Here is a 24,565-nt window from a genome sequence, read left to right as displayed (position 1 = left end):
TGAGATAGCCAGAGTTCTCTGGACAGAGTATTGGGAAGGACAGTTTTGTACAGAGAACTCTGGAGTGTCTCCCTTAAATATTTTTCCGGTTACAGATGAGCATGCACATGAGGAACTACCCGAGGCCAAACTACCTGAAAAACACCCCAAGAAAGCAGAGGTAGCAGTGCCTGGTGTCCACAAAGAGCCAGGAGTAGTGTCTTTCTCACCAGCCAGACTAGAAAATATCATGATTCATGGAGAACTGGCTAGAGCCCACATGAGATTCTTGCTGAGTAGTTAGGGATAGTAAGCCTTAGACTGATTACCGCTCCAGTCCTGCCTAACAAATCTTGAAATAGACCTGAAATCTATTTCCAAGTAACTTAACTGAATCCTACAACAAAGTTCAAGAATATGTGCAGGAATGTGGAAATACTCAACATCCAAATAAGGTAAGAGTCACTATATCTGTCACCCAGCTAAAAACTACCAGACATGAAAAAAAAACATGGTGATATGGGCCATAATGAAGAGAAAAATCAAAACCAACTCAGAATGGACAGAGTTAGAATTAGGAGTCAGTGACATTAAGACAGCGATTACAACGTATTCCATATGTTCAAAAAGTTAAGTAGAAATATGGAAGATATGAAAAAAGAATCTAATGTTTAGAAATCAAAAACTACAATGTGTGACATAAAAAAGAGACTGAATGGGATTATTAGACAATAATGAAAAAATGAGAGAATGTGAAGACAAAACAGCAACTCTCCAAAATGAAACAGAATGATTTTTTTTTTAAATGAACAGAACATCAGTGAACTGCGGGACAACTTCAGATGGACTAATATGTATATAATTAGAGTGGGGAGTGGAAGTGAAGAGGCACAGAAAAAAAAAATCTAAAGAAATAATGGGCAAATATTTTCCGAATTTTATGAAAATTATAAACCCACAGGTCTAAAAGCTCAATAAGAAACATGAGATTTAATATGAGAAATATGAAAGAAAATTACATCAAGACACATAATCAAATTGTTCAAAACCAATGATAAAGAAAAAATATTAAAAGCAACAAGAGAAAAAGAATATGTTATATCTAGAAGATCAAAAATAAGGAAGAAAACAGATTTCTTGTCAGAAACAATATAAGCAAGGAGAGAGAAGAGCAATATATTAAAAGTGCTGAAAGAAAAACAAAATGTCAACCTAGAATTCTGTACCTAGAGAAAATATCATCCAAAACCAAGGGCAAAATAAATTTCAAGAAATATAAAAGTTGATAGAATTCATCACCAAACAACCCTCACTATGTGAAATGCTACAGAAAGTTATTTACACACACAAAAATATGATATCTGACAGAAATGTGAATCTACACAAAAAAATAAAGAACACTGGAAATGGTAACTATATGAGTAAAATATTTAAAATTACTTCCTCTTGTTTTTAAAATCCCTTTAAAATAGAGTTGATTGTTAAACAAAATTAATAACAATGTAGTCTGGAGTTTTTATATATTATAATAAACATAAAAGTAAAATGTAAAAAACAACAGCATAAAAGCTAGGTGTGGGAAAATGGAAGTACTGTAGAGTGTGAGAAGTTTCTCATATTATAAATAAAATGGTACAATATAACTTAAAGGCAGATTGTGATAAGTCAAAGATGTATATCATAAATTTTAAAGAAACCGCTAAAAACAAAACAATTATAGCTATTACGTCAACAAAGGAAATCAATAAAATTGATAAACTTCTAGCCAGACTAATCAGAGGGGAAAAAAAGAAAAAGGAAAAACATAGATTACAAATGTTAGGACTAAGAGGTATCATTAGAAAATGTAAAGGCAGATTATAAAAGGTAATATTATGAATCATTTTACACCAATAGAAGTGAAAACTTCGGAAAAAATGCACCAATTTCTTGAAAAACAAACTATTAAAGCTCATTCAAGAAGAAATAGATAACATGAACAGCCTTTATCTGTTAAAGAAATTGAATTTGTAGTTAAAACTTTTCCATAAAGAAAATACCAAGCTCATATGACTTCACTGGTGAATTTTACCAAACATTTAAAGAAATAATACCAACTCTGCAAAAACTCCTCTAGAAAATTTAAAAGTAGAATATACTTTATAATTCATTCTATGTGACCAGCATTATCCTGATAATAAACCAAAGACATTGCAAAAAAGAGAAAACTACAAACCAATATCCCTCATGAATATAGATGCAAATAAAGAAAATGTTAGTAAATCAAAATCCAACAATATATAAAAAGGATAATATGTTATGCCTAAGTGGAGTTTGTTTTGCAGGGTTTGTTTAATATTTAAAAACCAATCAGTACAACTCAACCACATTAACTATAAAAGAAGATACATCTAATCATCTCAGTAGACACAAGGGAAAAAAAAAAGAGTGACAAAATCCAACATCCATTCCTAATTAAAAACAAACAAAATCCATGGAAACAAGAAAGAAAAGGAAACTTCATCAATCTGATAAAGAACATCTACAAGAAACCTACAACTAATACAATACTTAATGATGAAAGACTAAATGCCTATCCCCTAAGATCAGGAACAAGTCCCAGACATCTGTTCATACCACTTCTATTCAACATTAGATGGAGGTTCTAGCCAGTGCCATAAGGCAAGAAAAAGAAATAAAGGGCTAATTATGAAGTAAAACAAAAAACAGTCCATCTAGACAATCCAATGGAAGTACAAAATAAGCTACTGCAACTATTAAATAAGTTTAACAAGGTTGCAGGATACAAGATCAACATACAAAAATCAATTTTATATTGACATATAATGAACAATTAGAAATTGACATTTAAAAATAAAACACTGCCAAGGTATCACAAATTTGAAATCATAAAGGAAAATTGTGACAAAAGATATGAAAGACTTGTACACTAAAAATTAAAAAACACTGTTGAAAGAAATTGAAGACCTAAATAACAGGAAAGATATACCCTGTCGATGGGTCAGAAGATTCATTGTTGTTAAGATATTGATTCTACTCAAAGTGATATGTAGATTTAACACAATTCCATTCAAAATTCCAGTGGGCTTTTTTGTAGATATTGACAAGCTGATTCTATATTTCATATGGCTGATCAAAGGACTATAATTGCTAAAACATCTTTGAAAAAGAAGAACAAAGTTGGAGAACTTATACTACCTGATTTCGAAGCTTATTATAAAGCTATAGCAATCAATACAGTGAGCTTTTTGGCAGAAAGAGAGACAAATAGATCAACGACACAGAATAGAGAATTCAGAAATATACCCACACATATTTGGACAACCGTTTTTAACACTGGTGTAAAGGCGATTTGAAAGAGAAAGATGAGTGTTCTGATCAAATGTTTCTGGAACAACTGGATATTCATATACAAAAAGTGAACTTCAATCCATACCTTAGACCATATACAAAAATTAACTCAAAATGAATCACAGACCTAACTTTGGAAGCTAAAACTATAAAACTTTAAGACAAAAACATAGGAGAACATCTTTGTGAGCTTGGGTTAGATAAAAACTCCTACATATGACAAAAAAAAGCATAATCTATAAAAGTACTGAACTTTATTAAAATTAAAAACTTGCTTTTTAAAAGATAATAGAGGAATGAGAAGACAAGACAGAGAATCAAAACATCTCACATACCCCATACGTACATGTACCTTCTACATAGACACAAATATTAAAAATTAAAAAATAAAAAAGACAAGGCACAGACTGGAAAAAAAATTTACAGTTGGTATATCTCATAAACACCTGTATTCAAAATATATAAAAACTCTCAAAGCTCAATAATAAAAATAAACCACCCAATTTTTAAAAAAGGCAAAACATGTGAACAGACATTTCATCAAAAAATGTATTTGGATGGCAAACAAGCACATGAAAAGAATGCTCCACATCATTAGTCTTTAGGAAGCGCAAAATAAAACCAGTGACAGGCTACTACATACCTATTAGAATGGCTAAAATTAAAAAGACTGACCACTGGTCCCATATGGTGACAGCAAGGAGCAGTGGCTCACGCCTCTAATCCCACCACTTTTGGAGGCTGAGGCAGGCGGATTACTTGAGCTCAGGAGTTCAAGACCAGCCTAGGCAACGTGGTGAAACCCTGTCTTTACAAAAAATACAAAAATTAGTCAGGTGTGGTGGCTTATGTCTGTAGTCCCAGCTACTTCGGAGAGCCGCTTGAGCCTGGGGGACAGAGGCTGCAGTGAGCCGCGATCGGGCCACTGCACTCCACCCTAGGCAACAAGCAAGACCTAGTCCTAAGTAAATAAATAAATAAATAGACTGACCATTACCAAATTTTGTCAAAGATATGGAGGAATTGGAATGTTCATACATTGTTGATGGGACTATAAAATGACACAACTACTTTGGAAGACAATAAATACTTTCTTTAAAATTAAATGTATGCCTACTGTATGATCCAGCCATTCAATTTTTAAGCACTCACCCAAGAGGAATGAAAACATGTCCACACAAAGACTTACACACAGATGTTCACAGTGTATTTGTAATAGCCAGCAGGAGAAGGTCTAAGCAAACTACAGTATAAACATTCAAAAGAATACTCCTCAGCAATGAATTATTGACACATACTACAAATATGGATGAATTTCAAAATAACCAAAAGAAGCCAGACCTCCCCTCAAAAAGGAGTGCCTGTTATATAATTCCATTTACATAAAATTCTACAAAGCGCTAAGTTATCTTGACAGAAAGCAGTCCACGGTTGCCTGATGATAGGAGAGGAGGAAAACAGGGAAGAAGGGAAAGGAGGGGCTGGGTGTAGTGGTCATGCCTATAATCCCAAAACTTTGGGAGGCCAAGGCAGGCAGATCACTTGAAGTCAGCAGCTCGAGACCAGCCTGGCCAACATGGCGAAACCCCATCTCTACTAAAATTATGAAAATTAGCTGGAGGTGGTAGCAGATGCCTGTAATCCCAGCTACTCAGGAGGCTGAGGCAAGATAATCGCTTGAACCTGGAAGATGGAGGGTGCAATGAACCAAGATTGCACCACTATACTCCAGCCTGGGCAACAGAGCAAGACTCCATCTCAAAAACAACAACAAAAAAAAAAAAAGAAGGGAAGGACAGAAGGATTACCAAGGGACACAAGGAAACATTTCAATGTGATGCATATGTTCATCATCTTGATTGTGGTGATGATTTCATGGATTTTTACATATGTGAAATGTATCGAACTGCATATTCTAAATATCTGCAGTTTGTTCTATGTCAATTATATCTCAATAAAGCTGTCTGTTTAAAAGTATAAGACAACTAGGCTCTCTGCAGAATCTCAAAATATCTCCTTAGCAGACGGTTAATGATTACAAAGGGAAAAAATAGTAACTTTATGGTGGAGAAATCTAGCAGACACCACTTTAACTAAGTGATCAAAGTTAACATTACCAGGAAAAAGACATCTTGACATCATGTACCTAACAACATCACTTTCATGGTATTCTTGCCAAAATTGTCTAATCTGACCCTAACATGAGAAAAATCAGACAAATCCAAATGTAAGTTCATTCTAAAAAGAAAAAAAAAGATAACTACCTAGTTGTATTAGACTGTTGTATTAGACTAGCTAGTTGTATTAGACAGTTCCAGCACTGCTATAAAGAAATACTTGAGACTGGGGTAATTTATAAAGACAAGAGGTTTAATTGGTTCATAGTTCCACAGGCTATACAGGAAGCATAATGCTGGCACCTGCTCAGCTTCTGGGGAGGCCTCAGGAAACGCTCAATCACCACAGAAGGCAAAGAGAAAACACGCACTTCTTACCTTCTTTCCTAGCTAGAGCAGGAAAAAGAGAGAGAGGAGGGAAGTGCTACACACTTTTAAACAACCAGATCTCGTGGGAACTCTATCACTATGCAGCACCAAGGGGAGAAATCTGTCCCCATAATCCAGTCACCTCCCACCAGGCCCCACCTTCAACACTGGGGAATTACAATTCAACATGAGATTTGAGTGGGGACATGGATCCAAACTCTATATCACCAGTACTCTTCAAAAGAGTCAAGGTCGCAAAAGACAAAGACAGATAGCGGAACTGTCACAATCTTGAGAAGACTGGGGAGACATGACAACTAAACGCAATGAGGGATCGTGGAGTGAATCTTGTACCACAAAAAGGGCATTGGTAGGACAACAGGCAAAATGCAACTGAAGAGTGTAGATTATTTCATAATATTATATCAATGTTAATTTCCAAGTTTCAGTCATTGTATAAGATGTTAACATTAGAGGAAGCTAGATGAAGAATCTAGGGGTGCTCTCTCTGTCCTATTTTTGCAACTTTTTTGTTAAGTTTTACATTATTTCAAAGTGGCTTAAAAACTGAAGGAAAAATAAAGACATTTTCAGACAAATAAAAGCTGAGGGAATTTGTCACCAGCAGACCTGCACTGCAAGAAATGTGTTAAAGCAAATTCTTGAGGCCAAAGGAAAATAATACCAAATGGAATCCCAGAGCCATTCAAAGGAATGAAGAATGCTGGAAATAGTAAATACATGGGTGAGTATAAAAGACAAATGTACTCATTTTTTAGTTTCTTTATAGGATAATTGACTTTTCAGAGCAAAAATAATAACAATGTATTGTGTGGTTTATAACATTGTTAGAAGCAAAATGGATGAGACTAGCACAAAGGATGAGGGTGGGAATGGAACTATACTGTTGTAAGGTACTAATATTTTTCTTGAAGTATGTAATACTTAAAGGCAAATGTGGTAAGTTAAAGATGCACTGTAAACCCTAGCTACGAGGGCTAGGACAAAAACTAAAAACATTTTAAAAGAAGTATAGCTAATAAGCCTAAAGAAGAGATAAAATAAAACACTAAAAATATTGAATTAATCCAACAGAATAAATAGAAAAGAAATAGTAAGGTGGTAGACTTGAATCCAACAGTTAATATCATATAATAAGAGTAACTGGACTAAACACACAAATTAAAAGGCAGAGACTGTCAAACTGAATAAAAAACCACACCCAATTACATGCTGTCAACAAGAAGCACTCTTTAAAAATGCAGATAGGTTAAAAGCAAAATAATGGTAAGAGATATACCATGCAAATACTAAGCCAAAGAAAACTGGATGGGCTAAACTTAATATCAGACAAAATAGACTTCAGGACAAGTTACTTATAAAGGAGTCAAATAATCAAGGTAATACAGAGCTTCAAAATACATAAAGAAAACACTGACAGAACTAAAAGGAGAAGCAGACAATCCAAAATTAAAGCTGGAAATTTCAACACTAACTCAGTAACTGATAGAACAAGCAAGTAGTAAACTAGTAAAAATGATGTGAATACCACCAATACCACCTTGGCCTAACTGACACTTATGAGATGCTACATCAACAACTCCAGAATACTTACTATTTCCAAGTGCCCATGAAACATTCATCAAGATGGACAATATATAAGACATAAGAGAATTCTCAATAAATTTAAAGAAACTGAGATAATACAGAATATACTCTCTGATGTCAACAAAATTAAATTAGAAATCAATAACAAAAAATATTTGGAAAATCCCACAATTACTTAAAAAGTAAACACATTTCTACATAACCCATGGGCAGAGGAGAAATCCCAGGGGAAATTAGAGAACGTTTTCAACTGAATTATAATGAAAATGTAATATACAAAAATTCCTGAGGTGGATCCGTAGCAATGCCTAGAAGGAAATTTGCTTTAAGATTTAAAAATCAGTAATCTCAGATTTGCAGCACGGCGCATTACTCATGTGTTCATGGTGTTGCAGGTGTAAACAAACCTACTGCACTGCCAGTTGTATAAAAGTGCAGTATAGCAATACAGTTATGCACAGTACATAATACTTGATAATGACAATAAACTATGTTACTGGTTTATGTATTTACTATAGTATACTTTTTATTGTTATTTTAGAGTGTACTCCTTCTACTTCTAAAAAAAAAATAAAAGTGAACTGTAGAAGAGCCTCAGGCAGGTTCTTCAGGAGATATTCCAGAAGAAAGTACTGTTAACATAGGAGATGACAGCTCCACGCATGTTCTGCCCCCTGAAGACCTTCCATTGGGATGAGATGTGGTGGTAGAAGACAGTGATATTGACGATCCTGACCCTGTGTAGGCCTAGATGAACGTGTTTGTGCCTTGGTTTTTTAACAAAAAATTGTAAAAGTAAAAACAATTTTAAAATGTAAACATAGAAGAAGGCTTACAGAATAAGAATACAGAGAAAGAAAATATTTTTTTGTATAGCCATACAGTACGTTTGTGTTTTAAGCTAAGTGTTTTACAAAAGAGTCGAAAAGTTTTTTAAAATTAAAAAGTTTAGAAAGTAAAAGTTACAGTAAGCTAAGGTTAATTTCTTATTGAATAAATTTTTTAAAAAATAAATTGAGTGCAGCTTAAGTGTCCAGTGTTTCTGAAGTCTACAGTAGTCTAATGCCCTGGGCCCTCACATTCCCTCACCACCCACTCACAGACTCACCCAGAGCAACTTCTCGTCCTGCAAGCTCCATTCATGGAAAGTGTCCTACATAGGTGTACCATTTTTTATGTTTTATACAGTATTTTCCCCTTTCTATGTTTAGATACAAAAAAGACTTACCAGCATTAAGCCCAGTATCACGCTATTCAGGTTTGTAACCTAGGAGCAACAGGCTATACCGTATAGCCTAGATGTGTAAGAGCCTACACTGTCTAGGTCTGTGTAAGTGCACTCTATGGTGCTGACACGATGAAATCACCCAGTGACACTTTTCTCAGAATGTATGCCCGTCAAGTGACTCATGACTGTAGTTGGATGCAGAGCTGTAGAGATGGGAAGGAAAGGTACTCCACATAGCAACAACAGCATGAGCAGAGCCACAGAACCGAGACACTGGGGGGTAATTATGGAGGAACAGCTGAGAGTTATCTTTTAAAATTAACCTTATTGAAACATAGTTTGCATACAATAAAATGCACCCATTTTAAGTTAATAGTTTGATGAATTTTAAGCAATATATATAAACCCATGTGACCACCATCTCACAGAAAACTTCTTTTAAAAAATTATCACTTCAAGCTGTTTTTGTGTTTAGTAATGATAATTTTATTACAAGTTTTATAATTCAATATTAAAACCAAAACAATACAGAGGCAATAAGATAGACTATAGAAAGCATAGGCCTTGGAAATAGCTCTAGGTTTTAAAACTGACTTCTCAAGCAAGTTGCCTAATTTTTCAAAGCCTCAGTTTCTTCACCCATAAAATGGGGATAATAATAAAACCAATCTCACAAGACTGCTGTGAAGATTAAAAGAAATAATGTGGGCTGGGTGTGGTGGCTCATGCCTGTAATCCCAGCACTTTGGGAGGCCAAGGTGGGTGGATCACTTGAGGTCAGGAGTTGGAGACCAGCCTGGCCAAGACGATGAAACCCCTGTCTCTATTGAAAATACAAAACAAAACAAAACAAAAATTAGCTGGGTGTGGTGGTGCACATCTGTAGTCCCAGCTACTCAGAAGGCTGAGGCAGGAGAATCGCTTAAACCCAGGAGACGGAGACTGCAGTAAGCCAAGATCGCACCACGGCACTCTAGCCTGGGCAACAGAGCAAAACTCCGTCTCAAAAAAATAAAAATAAAATAAAATATATTAAACTTCTAGCACAAAGACTGGAACATAGCAGGACCAGTAAATGGTGTTAGCTTTATCACAATTAAACAGGCACTGGTTGTACAGGTACCCCAGAGTTACGAAACAGACTGTGGAACTTGTACATAAGGGCTTTGAAAGGGTCCTAAATGAAACTGTTAAAAGGCTAACAAAAATGGCAATTCTGAGTTCTGCTTCCCTACTGGTTCCACTTCATAATCAGTGGTGAAGACTCCAGTGTATTACATGCTCAAACGTAATGCTTCAAGATGGAATGGGTCACTTGACAATTGATTCTGTAACAAGTTTAAAGCAAAACACTTAAAAAGTTCCCCATGAGTTTGTCAGACCTGCTCCCTGGCCTTTAAACAAAGCCTGACCTTGCATATCTCAGACCACAGGAAGCCAGGGAGGCCACGGCTCTAGGATTCCCCCAGCGGTTCCATTCCACTGCCCAACCACCTGCTCTGGCTCCAGCTCCCTGGCTCTCCAGCATCCTGACTCCATGATCCAGCTCTGATACCAGCCTCAGGCCTGTTTCCTTGTGTCAAGACCTGTTTCTTCAGTTTACCTACCTGTTCCCCTACTCGTTCAACTCTGCAAGTTGTTTTGATAGCTGCCAACACCTACTGTGTGCTGTTAAGACGCTTCCTTAGTCAGTCTGAGCTTCCTGGGACCCCCTGCCCCAGCTCCCAGCACACAGGACCCAGGACACAGGTGCAACCATAATATAATTCAGGGGTCATGGGGACGGAGTGCCATCTACCTGAGCAACAAAGAGCTGGAACTCGTCAGGCAGAATCCATGAGCGAGGGTAGAAGTTGTACTCCTCAGGAAAGAGATTCTGCATGGTTCTCACTGCTCTGCTCAGAGTAATTTTACGCACCATCTCCGTCATGCCTGGGGAGAAGAGACGCTGTGAGGTTTTAACAACAGTGGGCTACTAGCTATAAAACAGCCATTATTTGGGACTTTTAAAACCACCCACCCAACATATTCTCTTTTTCAGGCAGGATTTTTTTTAAAAGTCTGAGTTGTTCCCCACAGCGGTGACTCATGGTTTGGAAAGCACTACTTAGTTAATGAAAAACTTGAGGTAATAGACGGGTGTTCTTTTCTCTTTATAAAAATGAAGCATCACTTTGAAAGAATGCGTTTCCACCTAGTTTATTATTCTATTCTTTGTCATCCCCTTAGGTAATGAATAGGGAAGCATTTATATCTTGCACTTAAAATTTAATACCTTCTTTAATTTGGGACCACCATACATGCTTCTGGGATTCCTTCCATCTTGTACCTTAGAGAATATTATCTAGTGGACTCTGGTTACATTATGAGAGGCTTAATTAAGTTTCTTTCTTTTACTGTTTCATGAGTATTAAAGGCCTGAAACAGAAAAATGCACATCTTTCAGCATAAAATCTGTCTCCTTGAATGAAGGACAGGAAATAGAAAGAATACCATAATTTATACTTCAAAGTGAAAAATGCAATCTGTAGGAGTTCCTCAGTTATAAGGACTGACACTGACATTGATCCTATCTCATTAATTTGCCCAGAGGGAATTGAAATGTCTCACTGTTATAAAACATTAAAAGAATGGTAGATTTTTTTTCTTGTAACATCATTAGTAACTCTGACAAGAGAAGAAACTGAGTACGATATATTGTAGCAAATTTTAAGCAAATAGGTAAAAATTATTATCAATTTTAGCATGCTTATTTCTTTCTTTTTCTGAAACAGAGTCTTGCTCTACTGTACAGGCTAGAGTGTAGTGGCATAATCTCAGCTCACTGCAACCTTCGCCTCCCAGGCTCAAGTGATCCTCCCACCTTAGCCTCCTGAGTAGCTGGCTAATTTTTACATGGCTTTTTGGTTTTTTAGAAACAGGGTCTCACAATTGCATACGCTAATCTCAAACTTCTAGGCTCAAGCCATCCACCCACCTTGGCCTCCCAAAGTGCTGGGATTACAGGCGGAAGCCACTGTGCCTGGCATCAGCCTTCTTTCTTTTTTTTTTTTAGGCAGAGTTTTACTCTTGTTGCCTAGGCTGGAGTGCAATGGTGTGATCTCAGCTCACTGCAACCTCCACCTCCCGGGTTCAAGCAATTTTCTTGCCTTAGCCTCCCCAGTAGCTGGGATTATAGGCACACACCACCATGCCCAGCAAATTTTCGTATTTTTAGTAGAGAAGGTGTTTCATCATGTTGGCCAGGCTGGTCTGGAACTCCTGACCTCAGGTGATACACCTGCCTCAGCCTCCCAAAGCGCTGGGGTTACAGATGTGACCCACCGCACCCGGCCATCATGCTTATTTCTTAAGGCAAATATCACTGCTAAAAATGGAGGCTAAAAATGAAGGCTAAAATTGGCCTTTACCCTAAAAGAGACCAAACAGTTCCATTACTGACACTAGAAATGTGCTTAGCAAAGCTATTTTTAATAGAAAATACAAAGTTTCATGTCAGCTCGGCATGCCCAAATTATCACACGTTCCAAATGGGCAATCAGAATGAATGAGGTTCCTCTAAACTCCCACGTTCAGACAGCAAAGGGTAAACATCTGAGAAGGAAAGTTTTAAGAACTAACTTCTTCTTCTATCAGCATATTAAAAAGTGCAATAAATCTAAAGATCCCAGCTTCAAGATGTGAATGCCCAGGTGTTAGCTGTTGTTTAGAAGGATCTAGGGAAGGAGTAAGTAAGAAATAAAGGTGCTTAAAAAGCACTAATAAACTATGCTCTAACACGGACTGTTCAATATTCAAGAAAACTCACTGAGGACACTGTTCTGGGCTTCCCAAGGAGGGTGTCTGGAAGATCACAGCTATTTCCTTTCATTCCCTTACAAAATTAGAATTGCATTATAAACACTAGAGCTGACCACAAAGTAAATGAAACAAAATTTCAACTTTTTTGGAATCCTTTTGCTTGAGGTAGACTAACATTTTAGTTACATATTGAACTGAAAGCCTTCATAACTAACTGTAATACAACACCTTACTCCACGTAGAGGATCCCAGTTGACCAAATAGTGTTATGGTATTTGCTGCACTTTAAGGTCATTGGGCAGGGGGAAGGTTCTCTTTCCGAAATCCCTCAGCAGGTCAGATGGGCTCACACAACCCAGAGAGCTGTGAGTACATGAGGGTAGTCTGGATGCTCCAGAGAAGTTTTGTGAAAATCTATGTCCAACAAACTGAATCAATATTCATTTAATATTGGCAATGGCTCCTTCTGTAATGTGCGTCGTCAGGCCCCACGCCAGCTAATAGGTGCTTCTAAGTTTACCTTTTCGTCTCCAGACAGTTTTCTACTGAATATAGCCCACTTAAGAAGCACCCCTGGAAGCCAGGCACTTCCTGCCTGCAGGCCATAGGCAGCTCACCCCAACTCTGCCTGAATGCCTGTCTCTAGGAGGCAGGGGTGTAGACCTCTCTCAATCCACTTTGCTCCTCCATATCTAAGTTGTGCTCCTATCCAGTGCCACCAGGGAAAGAGTTTCTGGGCCCTCACTAGAACCCACATGGGAGCTGCTGGCATCTCCACCTCTGGAGGTGGCTCAGAGACAGGTGTCAGGGGAGCAGCGTTTCTAGCTGATCCAGGGTACATGTTCCCAGATAAATCTGTGAGAAGAGAGGTTATGGCCAGCTCTGCTGACTTCAGGCCATCCCCTTTCCCTAAGCAGCTGCAGCACCTGACCCCTTGTCACCTGTGTCCCCTCCCTGGGCTCTACGACCAATTCTGATCTAAGATAGAAGATATAACCCTCAGCTCCCTTCTGCTAAAAGTCTCACCTAGATTTCGTATTCCAATCAGATAAGAAGGATTTTACCCATTTATCCCATGCTCTATTGCTTATCCCCAAATGTTGGTGACCTTATCTTTTGCTCCTCGTGCCTGAGTGGCTGCTTTAGCAATGCAGAGCTGAGGCCTCTTCCTTGTTCTCTCCAATGTCCCTCCTCTCCCCATCCTCTCCTCTGTTCCTTTCAAGCCCACCCTGCAAGGGCTGGAGTCCTCCTGTCTGTGGCTTTAGCCCAGTGTCTGGGGTTCTGCCACCTAACAGCTCCTTTTGAGGTTGACTGCCCACCTCGGCTTCTCAATCAGGTCTATCCCTAGATGTCCCTACAGGGGCAGTTCCCCTATCAATTGGGAAAACCTCCTAATTCAGGTGGGAGCTTCTGACACCAAGAGCTTGCCTCCTGCCCTCCTTCAGAGGACTGGGTGCTTCTGTTTGCTATGCTGGAGTCTCAAGGCCTGGTGGGTCTCATCCAATTCAAGTTAACCAAGAGCGTAACAGTTCAATCTCAGGCCTGCCCATGCAGCCCTACTTAACCCAATTAACATAAAACAAAGCAAAACAAAACTGAGCTATACTTGGAGCACTATTTAATCAAAATATTATTTGTAGGACTAATTCTTGGCAAAAACACATTACAACCACCAAACAACAAATAAATACTTTCTGATCCATCCTATTCTCTCTATTCCCGTTGCCACTGATTCATTCATCTCTTAGGTGGATGCTGCAGCAGACTCTTAGCTACATCTGTTCTCTCAGCTGTCTCACCCGTTTCTAATTGTCCCTCTGGCTGATTGTGCTAACATGCAAGCTGGCCCACGTCACCGTCTGGCTTAAAAATTCCTCAGTGGTGGCCAGGCGCAGTGGCTCATACCTGTAATCCCAGTACTTTGGGAGGCTGAGGCAGGCGGATCACAAGATCAAGAGATTGAGACCATCCTGGCCAACATGGTGAAACCCCATCTCTACTAAAAATACAAAAATTAACTGGGCATGGTGGCATGCGCCTGTAGTCCCAGCTACTCAGGAGGCTGAGGCAGGAGAATTGCTTCAACCTGGGAGGCAGAGGTTGCAATGAGCCGAGATCACGCCACTGCACTCCAGCCTGGAAACAGAGCGAGACTGTCTCAAAAAAAAAAAAAAAATCCTCAGTGGCTCCCCATGACCTTCAGGCTCTAACAGTACTGTACTTGGGTTCCTGCTCATCACCCCACCCCTGCCCCACTCACCTGACGCCCTCTAACCATGGTGGCCCACTTGCCCTTTGCTGAATGAGCAATGTGCTCAAGGCATTCTGTCTTTGCACCAACTCTGCTCCCTTGTTTGGCATGGGGATCGGGCCCATTCACCCTGGAGGCTCAGTTTCCATGCCAGTCCTCTTCTCTAGGCTCTCTCACCCTGCTGCTCCCTGGGCAAATCTGGGTTTGGTTGACTGCCCTTGCTCCAGACCCCCACAGCATTCCAACTTCCTCCAGCATAGCCCTTTGGTTGTATTTTTCTTCTCTCTTTACATGCCTTTCTCCATCTTTGACCAATGCTTGACAGATGGCTGTCCCCACAGGTTCCTCACTGAAGCTCCCTCCCTCTCCAGCAGAAAGCCCCTCCTCAGGTAGGTTCTCAGGTACCACCTGCCACGTGATCCCATACGTCTCAGACCCTGAAACTCAGCAAAAGACCTGCTCGGAAGCTGAGAATGGACAGTTTTGGACTTAAAGCTAAATCTGCTATGTCTAATCTGATATGTCTGATTTAGAGACATCTAAAGAAAGTAGATATTAGATATGCCTACTTTCTAAAGTAGAAAAGTCTTTAGAAAAGTCTTAATTCATCAGCTAAAATATAATAATGTGGGGTTTTTTTTGAGATGGAGTCTTGCTCTGTCACCAGGCTGGAGTGCAGTGGTGCGATCTCAGCTCACTATAACCTCTGCCCCCCGGGTTCAAGTGATTCCCCTGCTTCAGCCTCCCAAGTAGTTGGGACTATAGATGCATGCCACCATGCCCGGCTAATCTTTTGCATTTTAGAAAAGACAGGGTTTCACCATGTTGGCCAGAATGGTCTCGATCTCCTAACGTTGTGATCAGCTGCCTCGGCCTCCCAAAGTGCTGGGATTACAGTTATGAGCCATCATGCCCAGCCCATAATAATGTATTTTGAACCAGGAAATTGCCCATAGAAAAGTAACTAAAATCTAGTGTGCTGACACAAACAATATTAATCACTTCCATATGTGTGTATCCAAACATTTTCAGTTTATTCAGCAAATAAAGTGTGCATACTTGCCTGGGATATCCACTAGAACTTACCCTAAGTAATATACAATGCATAGGAAATGCATTTTAGAATAACGGGATATATGAGAGACAGAAGATAAGCCTGGGCACAAACTGGTGTCAGAGGACAGGCTGTTCTAGAATCATCCCTCTGCTGAGGATTACTACCTTTCATGGGGCAGAGGGTGAGGCAACACTGTTCTCTGCCTAGAGGTTCAGGAGCCTGCTTTGTCATTAGAACTAATTAATTTCTGTTAGTAAAGTGGAAAAGTCTATGTTCCAATCACTGGCATGTGGAATATGAGATGGGGCAAACCTGCTTCTTTGGAATGAATATCCTTTTATCACCTGTAATGAAACTCATCCTTTGGGGGTACTTCATTCTATATTTCTTTTTTTTTTTTTTTTTTTTTTTTGAGACCGAGTTTCGCTCTTGTTGCCCAGGCTGGAGTGCAATGGCGCAATCTCGGCTCATCGCAACCTCCGCCTCCTGGGTTCAGGCAATTCTCCTGCCTCAGCCTCCAGAGTAGCTGGGATTACAGGCACGCGCCACCATGCCCAGCTAATTTTTTGTATTTTTAGTAGAGACGGGGTTTCACCATGTTGACCAGGATGGTCTCGATCTCTTGACCTCGTGATCCACCCGCCTCGGCCTCCCTAAGTGCTGGGATTACAGGCGTGAGCCACCGCGCCCGGCCTCATTCTATATTTCTAATTTATATTTCAAATGGAGATCTCTAGCTACTTTCCTACTCTCAGACACTAGACGAGGCATGAGCAAATGGGGAACATGCAAATGAAGCCTCATTTGATGATTCACGTCTTAGAAACTCTGTTCTCATTCAAAGTGTTTTCTCTTCCAAACTGTATCCTCCCAATATCCTAATAAGTCCTTTAAGTGGCATCAGAAAGCATCCTTTTCTGAACAGCAAGACACAGAAAATAACAGCTATCTCATTAAACTGTTGTGCAGGAATCCTGGCTGCAAGAATCATTCTTGTTCTGAAACAAAACCCTTTCTCCTTCTCTAAGGATAAATTTGACCTTGGGTTAACTTTCTCTCTCTGTTCCCCTAGAAAACAATGAAGGTAGAATGTTAGCTGAATTACTAGGCATCTGGTTAAAATGATGCCTGATTGGTAAATTGCATAAGTATCTAGTAGAAAGCCATAGCTCTAGGCTTTTCTGAGTGAGATGATTCTTGTAACTTAATATGATCCTTGCTGGGACCTTAGAAGCCATACTATGGAGCAGTTCTAAGAGATACTGACTCCTGTGGGGCATCTGAACCAAGAAAGACTCACTTCCACCAATGTGAATCTTGTCCTTTTGCACCTGAGCTTTCACTTGAGGAGCCAGAGACTAGTCCCTGGAACTCTCACAAATACTCCACTGAAGAGAAATGCTTGACACTGACTGGCCGGCAAGCTGTGTTTCCTCCCCTATATCCTTCTAAGTGAACCTGAGCCAAGTGTGGCCTATGGTAGTGACCTTGTAAGGCTGCATGCTTAGGTGGAAACCCCTAGTGGATGTGGCATAACTACTAACCAGTGTATAATGTATGGCTATTGGGTTTTCTGCAACATTTCATTAAAGACATGGGATAGAAGGTCAAGGAAAAAGAGTAAATTGATTCTCTCTTTGAAATAGGTAAAACTGATAAAATGCTAAGAGAAAACACCTTATATTTAGGCAACTACACTATGACTGCAACCATGCAAAAAGGATGAGTCAACATTGGGAGGAAATATGGAAATATTCCCATTGCTGTTTTGTTAAATGAGGAACGGGATTCAGGGTGATGTTCTTTTAAAAAATTATTTATTATGGCATTGTAATATGGTCTGTGTAATATATTAACATTTTAAAAAATAAGTGGAAGACCCTCTGACTGTATCATACCCAGCTTAATCCAATGCTCCTTCTCCCTAAGCTGTCCTACCATCTGAAATACCCTCTTCATTCAGCCATCAAAAATAATGAAGAGACTGGGCACGGTGGCTCACACTTGTAATCCCAGCACTTTGGGAGGCTGAGACAGGTGGATCACTTGAGGTCAGGAGTTCGAGACCAGCCTGGCCAACATGACATGGTGAAACCCTGTCTCTACTAAAAATACAAAATTAGCCAGATGTGGTGGTACAGGGCTGTAATCTCAGCTACTCGGGAGCAGAAGAATTGCTTGAACCTGGGAGGCAGAGGTTGCATTGAGCCAAGATTGCACTGCTGCTCTCCAGCTTGGGTGACAGAGCAAGACTCTGTCTCAAAAAAGTGGTAGAGATTAAAATGCAAAATAAAAAAAGTTGTATTGGGAGGTTGGTAATGGAGTGAGGGGGATATCTTAGTGCTGGCTATGATGCTTTTCTGGCACTAAGATTTCTCCTTATAGGGTAAGTCTTGCTGAGATGATGTCATTAGGCAAAAGGCAGAGGCTACCTGCAGCCTATAGTACTTACTATGGAGACTGATATATTTGGTTTTAAAAATGGTACCTCCAAATATAATACTTAAAGAAAAGGGAAGTTGATACCCCATTTCTATGACATATTTCTAGAATTCTGTACTTTTATTTCCTGCAAGAGTGAAATGTTCTATTTTTTTCATTTTCAAAATATAGTCCTCTCATTAGAACCCCATATTATATGTATAACCCAAAAAGTGAAAACCATGTTCTTCCACCAGTGGACTTTAGACCAAGAAAGCCTGTCTTTGATTCTTTAAAAGCCTGTCTCCAATCCTTAAACCCTTAGTGGCTGGGAACACAGCAATTCCCAATTAAGAGTCCTCAAGTTTGGTCTCAAAAATAACTGTCATGTTTTTGTAGAAGAGTGTACCTGAGACTTGGCCCTAGAAACATTTCTAAATGTCGACAATAATAGCAGATACCTGGAAACTTGTTCACTTGACCGGAGAATATGTCATTGTCGTGAAATGAAACTCCGTGCCAGTAGATGTCACAAGGCAAGCGTCGGCCAAATGGGAACTAGAAGAGAAAAATTGTGACTCATAATAAGAATAAGAAGAGCAGCGATCACACTGAGTATCCATTATGTACAAATTCCTGGCACCCTGGTGTACTTACCATGGTTTAATCCTTATAATACGCATGTGAGGTAAGCAATATTCTTTCGCATTTTAGAGATGAGGAAACAGATTCAGACAGGTTTAATAACTTGCTCCAAGTGGCAGAGCTCTGATTACGTGTGGCAGACACTATACTCCTGGCTTTGCAGGCACCACTTCACCTTAATCCTTATAACTACCCTATAAAGGACTACTCCCATTTTGCTGATTCAAAACTTGGGGCTGACAGAGGTAATTTAACATGCCCAAGGATCACACACAGCTGTAAGGGGAGGAACCAGGATCTGAGTCCAGGTCTATCCGAATTCCAAGCCCATACACCCTTTCCTCTGAAAATTACAACCCTCAACCAAGCCCAAAGATAAGCTTTCAGAGTCCCCCACCCCTCACACACACACATACACACACACACACATGCTCCATGCAGATTCTCTCTCTCTCTCTCACACACACACACACACACACACACACACACACACATGCTCCATGTGGATAAGATGAATCCCAGTGCCTATAACAGTTCCTGAAACTCATAAAGACTTCCTGAATTAATAAATGAACAAATCAGGCGTGGTCATCTGACTCAAGATGAGATAACCAGATTCTCTCTTCCAGGAATCTGGAAATCAGAGATGCCAGGCAACCTCTGCTAGCCCTTGAACTGGCAGGGATAAAAAGCCAGAGCCAGGCAGCTGTGCTTGGCTGTGTGCACAGGAGCAGAGACAGCCAGTCTGCTGAGAGACAAGAAAGGAGCAGGTGTGGGAGGGAAAGCAGAGATGAGAACATGTAGCCCTAGAAACTTAGACTGAGTGGCCTCAGACCCACATGAGCCTGTAAGAAGCCTTGTATCCTGAGAACACCTTTTTGGTCTTCTAAAATCCTGTTTGGCACAAGCTATAGAGTTTCAATTATTTGCAGCCAGGAAATCTCTCACTGAGACAAAAGGGCCTGTTCTTTCCACTACATCCTGCTGCTTCTCAAAGTTATCAACAAGCTCTGCATTTAATGAACATATTTTTAAAATCTGTAACTCAGATGGATGACCTTGTTAAAGGAGAAAAGAGAGGCCATGTTAGTTCATATTCAGAGCTTGCTTGTTAAAAGTGCACACGAATAGAAATGCCGACACATTAAATAAAAATCTTTTGATTTTCCCATTCTAGGACTATAGGTAATAAGAATTTTTATCTACTTAGAGTTGAGGGACCAAGGTCCCATGGAAGAACATAGCCTTACTAATGAAAAGGTGGTGACTCAGTGCTGTCCATCCATTCCACATTAAAATGAAGCCAGACTCAAGTCCTTTAAATCAGTCACATTAGTTCAAAACTGTGCACAGTGAGGCATACGTTGTACACTCAACTCACATTAACAACTTCCATCTATAATTTATAGCATTTTGCTCATTTTCCTTTTATGCAATGAGCTATAAGTTATTAATTCAGTAGTCATAAATACAAAGAGATGCAACACATGTTATTTTCTTCTAGTTGTTAAGTGCTGATACAGAGAGGGAGAAAATAACCAGAATTGAGCAGGCTATCCAAGCAAAGGGTAAAGTGACTTTGTTGCCCACAATGAAGAACCAACGCCTTGTCAGTGGGCAACACAATGACTCTTATCGTTTTCATCACTCTCCATTCCTTCCCATCCTCATGAATACCAGATTGCCCCTCCATTTAGAAGCACTTTAGTTCATTGAGTTTTGAGAAACTACCATTTTTAAAAACATATCCATTCACTCAGTAATTACCACATGCCAGACACTGTGCTAGGTGCTAGATATATGGAGGACATAATTTGAAATAAGTCCCAGGATTCACAGTCCTACCTCTTTTTAAGCTCCTTTAAAAAAAACTGTCTGCTTACACAGCTAATATCATATTCAATGGTAAAATACTAAAAGCTTTTCCTCCATGATAAGGAAGAAGACAAAGTTGGCCACTTTCAGCACTTCTATTCAACATCAACATAGTATTAGAAATTCTAGCCAGAATAGGCAAGAGAAAGAAATAAAAGGTGTCCACATTTGAAAACAAGAAGCAAAATTATGTTTGTAGATGACATGATCCCATATGTAGAAAACTCTAATGATTTCACAGAAAATATTAAAAGTAATAAATAAATTCAGCAAAGTTGCAGGATACAAAATCAACACATAAAAATCAATTGTGTTTCTATACATAATGATAAACAATCCAAAAAGAACATTTTTTAAAGAATCCCATTTATAATAGCATCAAAAAGAATAAAATACTTATAAATTAACCAAGGAGGTGAAAGATTTATACACTGAAAATTATAAAGTATTTGTAAAAGAAATTAACCAAGATATTAATACAAATAAACAAGAAGATATCCTATGCTCATAGACTGGAAGAGTTAATATTGTCAAGATGTCAATATGACCCAAAATGATCTACAGATGCAACGCAGTCTCTACCAAAATCCCAATAACTTTTTTTCAGAATTAAAAAATTCATCCTAAAATTCATATGGAATTACAAGGGACCCCAAACAGCCAAAACAATCTTGAAAAAAAAAAAAAAGAACCAGGTGGAGGTCCCACACTTCCTTTTTTTTTTTTCTTTTGAGACAGAGTCTTGTTCCAGGCTGGAGTGCAGTGGTGTGATCACAGCTCCTACTGCAACCTCTGCCTCCTGGGCTCAAGCAATTCTTCCACCTCAGCCTCCCAAGTGGCTGGGATTACAGGCATGCGCCAGCACACCTGGCTAATTTTTGTGTTTTTAGTAGAGGCTGGGTTTTGCTATGTTGGCCAGGCTGATCTTGAACTCCTGACACCTCAAGTGATCTACCCACTTCAGCCTCCCAAAGTACTGGGATTAAAGGCGTAAGCCACTGCGTCCAGCCTGGAGGTTTCACATATCCTGATGTCAAAACTTGTAACAAAGTTATGGTAACCCAAGAGTATATAAAATAACAATGAGTTACCACCAGACACCTATTAGAATGGCCAAAGTCCAAAACACTGACCACACCAAATGTTGGCAAGGATGTCGAGCAACAGGAACTCTCATTCCTTTCTGGTGGAAATGCAAAATGGTAAAGTCACAGACTCCCCTCTACCAGCCTGTCCACCTCAAGTTGGGCCACTTACTTCTTGGGCACTTGCACAATCACTGTGACTATTTTCAATCCTTTAAGGATACAGCACTTGATTGTTTGGTGGCCTGGGTTTCTTCATGTCATCCTTCCACCTGGGATCTTCTGGCTGGGCTTGCCCATCCACTCCCCACCTCCATGATGAACCCTCAGTTCTCTTTGTCTGTGGCATCTGTCGCTAGACCCATCACAGGCCATTCTGCAACATCTTTATTCATCTGTCAGCCTGGCCACTTTGCAAACTCTTTAAGTACAAGGAGAGTCCCAGGATCATCAGTGTAGCCCTAATACCAAGTCTTCAGCACACTGTAGGCTTTGTTTTTAACCTTTCTGGGGTCATACATTCCTTTGAGATTCTTGCCAGAAAAGCACACACATGCACAAAATCTTCCACATGAGTTTAGGAGATTCAAAGACTCCCTACGGCCCCTACTTGTTCTCAGATACCAGTGTTAGCAATGCCTGCAGTAATGTTTCATGAATGAATGAACTCACAAACAGCAGCCACTCAAATACATGTCATCATCATCATCACTACATTAGCATTTGGTAATGCTTACTCCTATGTCTATAGGTTAAACACTTTACGTGTATTACCTTATTTAATCCACAAAACACAATAAAGGTGCTACTATTAAACCTATGATAAAGGTTATGATATAGGTGCTACTATTAACCCTATTTGCAAATGAGGGCACCAAGCATTAGGAGAGAAAATAACTTTCCCAAGGTCACAGAGGTATGATAGTAAGGGCAGAGGCAGGATCAAATCCAGGTCTGCCCAATTCCAAGTCCCATGCACTTAAGCACTACAGATGCCTTTTTGAAGATCGTTATAGTCTCATTTACTAGTTACACATGAATCATGTAACTAACCTACCCTACATGCTACCATCTTTGTCACGAAAAAAGTTCCTCCCCCAGAGTATACACCTGGGTGGACCCGAAATCTTTTCCCTCTTGACCAGAAGAACTAAAAACAAACTTGCAAAATGGTCACATTCAAACAAGAACTGAAGCTGTTAAATGTTCTTTGAGCAAATCTGTGTTTAAGGAATTGATGTTCCGGTCCCTCTTCTAATGGCCCAAAGAGAAAGTTCAAGTCCCCCTGGGGATTTTGCAAAATGAAATTTCACACTTAATGCTGATGAAAGCACAATTCACATTTCTGTCCTTTGTGAATGATTTTCTTCATAAAGCTTCTCTATGAACAGAAAGCATTTCAAGTGACTGAGGATAAAGGTGGCAAATAAGCTTTGATATGAGCAAGCCTGTGTGCAATGCACCTGCAGGGGGAAATGATCCAAATGGCTGCTCTAAGATGAGGGGTCCGAAGTACTCAAAGGAAACACAGGGAAGGTGTGGTGGCCAAGGCACCAAGCATGGACTAGCAAGACCCTGGCTCAAGCCCCAACCCACCATGCCCCACTCAGAGACTCTGACACAGTGACTTTGCCCCTGTAAGCTTTCACAGCTCAGCCACAACAGAGAAAAACAATAGCAATAAAACCTTTCCACCTCCCAGGGCTGTTATGTGAACTGAGATAGCACATGGGAAAGTACTTTGCAAACAATACATTGCTGTTACATGAAACAGGTTATTATTTTTAATGTCCAAGGAAATCACTTCAACAAGTAACTTCAATTTAAAAAGACGCCAACCAAATATCACGTATCATTAGGACAGCTCTTGAGTAAGGACACTGCGGGGTGCCTGCACTTGGGAAACCTTCCATGATGCCTTCAGGCAGGTTAGTAGAGTTCTCGCCAGTGTCCCCCTGGTATTCTGTTGATGCGGGTAGTACAGCCACTGCCTTACAGGGCATTTATGTTTACATGACTGCCTCCCTGACCTGACAGAATGCTTCAGGGCAGAGACATTTTATTCTTCTTTCTAACCTCTCCCCCATTTGTGGTCTGAAGCCTCCAAGATGGTCCCCAGTGATCCCTGCCTCCTGGAATTCATTCCCTTGTGTGTTCTCTTCCACATTGTCACAGGTTTGGTCTAGATGACCAATGGCATACAGCAAAAGTGATGAGCCGTCACTTCTGATATTTCAGATATCTTGGTAAAAAGACTATGGCTTGGCCAGGCTTGGTGGCTCACGCCTGTAATCCCAGCACTTTGGGAGGCCGAGGTGGGTGAATCATGAGGTCAGGTGTTCCAGACCAGCCTGACCAACATAGTGAAACCCCATCTCTATGAAAAACACAAAAATTAGCTGGGTGTGGTGGCATATGCCTGTAATTCCAGCTACTCAGGAGGCTGAGGCAGGAGAATCGCTTGAACCCAGGAGGCAGAGGTTGCAATGAGCCAATATCATGTCACTGCACTCCAGCCTGGGTGACAGAGTAAGATTGTCTCAAAAAAAGAAAAAAAAAGACTATGGCTTCTGGCTTGGTCTCCCGACTCCCCCTTGCTTTGGGAATACCTAAGGAGGCGCTCACATGGTAAGCAATTGAAGTCAGCTGCCATCAGCCATGTGAGTGAGCTTGGAAGTGGATCCGTCAGCCCCAGTCAAGTACTCAGTGTCTGCGGCCCTGCCCAACAGCTTGACTGTAGCCTCATGAAAAAGCCTAAGCCAGAACCACCCACCTAAG

At 39.9% G+C, this 24,565-nt stretch overlaps 1 protein-coding gene across 3 annotated transcripts in view; it reads right to left on the bottom strand.

The window, feature by feature from the left end:
* Positions 1-24,565, bottom strand: part of TTLL11 (tubulin tyrosine ligase like 11) — a 275,995-nt gene that overhangs the window by 206,342 nt on the left and 45,088 nt on the right. The window contains exons 2-3 of one of the 3 annotated variants that reach the window (XM_012458208.3): positions 18,644-18,740; positions 10,451-10,584 (exon numbers count right to left, since the gene is read on the bottom strand). The exons of 1 other annotated variant lie outside the window; for it this stretch is intronic. In XM_012458208.3, the coding sequence (XP_012313631.2) occupies positions 10,451-10,584; positions 18,644-18,740 (231 nt within the window). Of the gene's footprint in view, positions 1-10,450; positions 10,585-18,643; positions 18,741-24,565 lie in introns of those variants that run through there. One more of the 3 variants, XM_064378341.1, reaches the window with a different exon arrangement.

Source organism: Aotus nancymaae, unplaced genomic scaffold, assembly GCF_030222135.1.
Source record: "Aotus nancymaae isolate 86718 unplaced genomic scaffold, 86718_ANA_hifiasm-v0.15.2.pri h1tg000003l, whole genome shotgun sequence".
Classification (NCBI taxonomy): domain Eukaryota; kingdom Metazoa; phylum Chordata; class Mammalia; order Primates; family Aotidae; genus Aotus; species Aotus nancymaae.
Note: the sequence above shows the minus strand (reverse complement) of the source record. Positions and strands in the feature narration are given on the sequence as shown.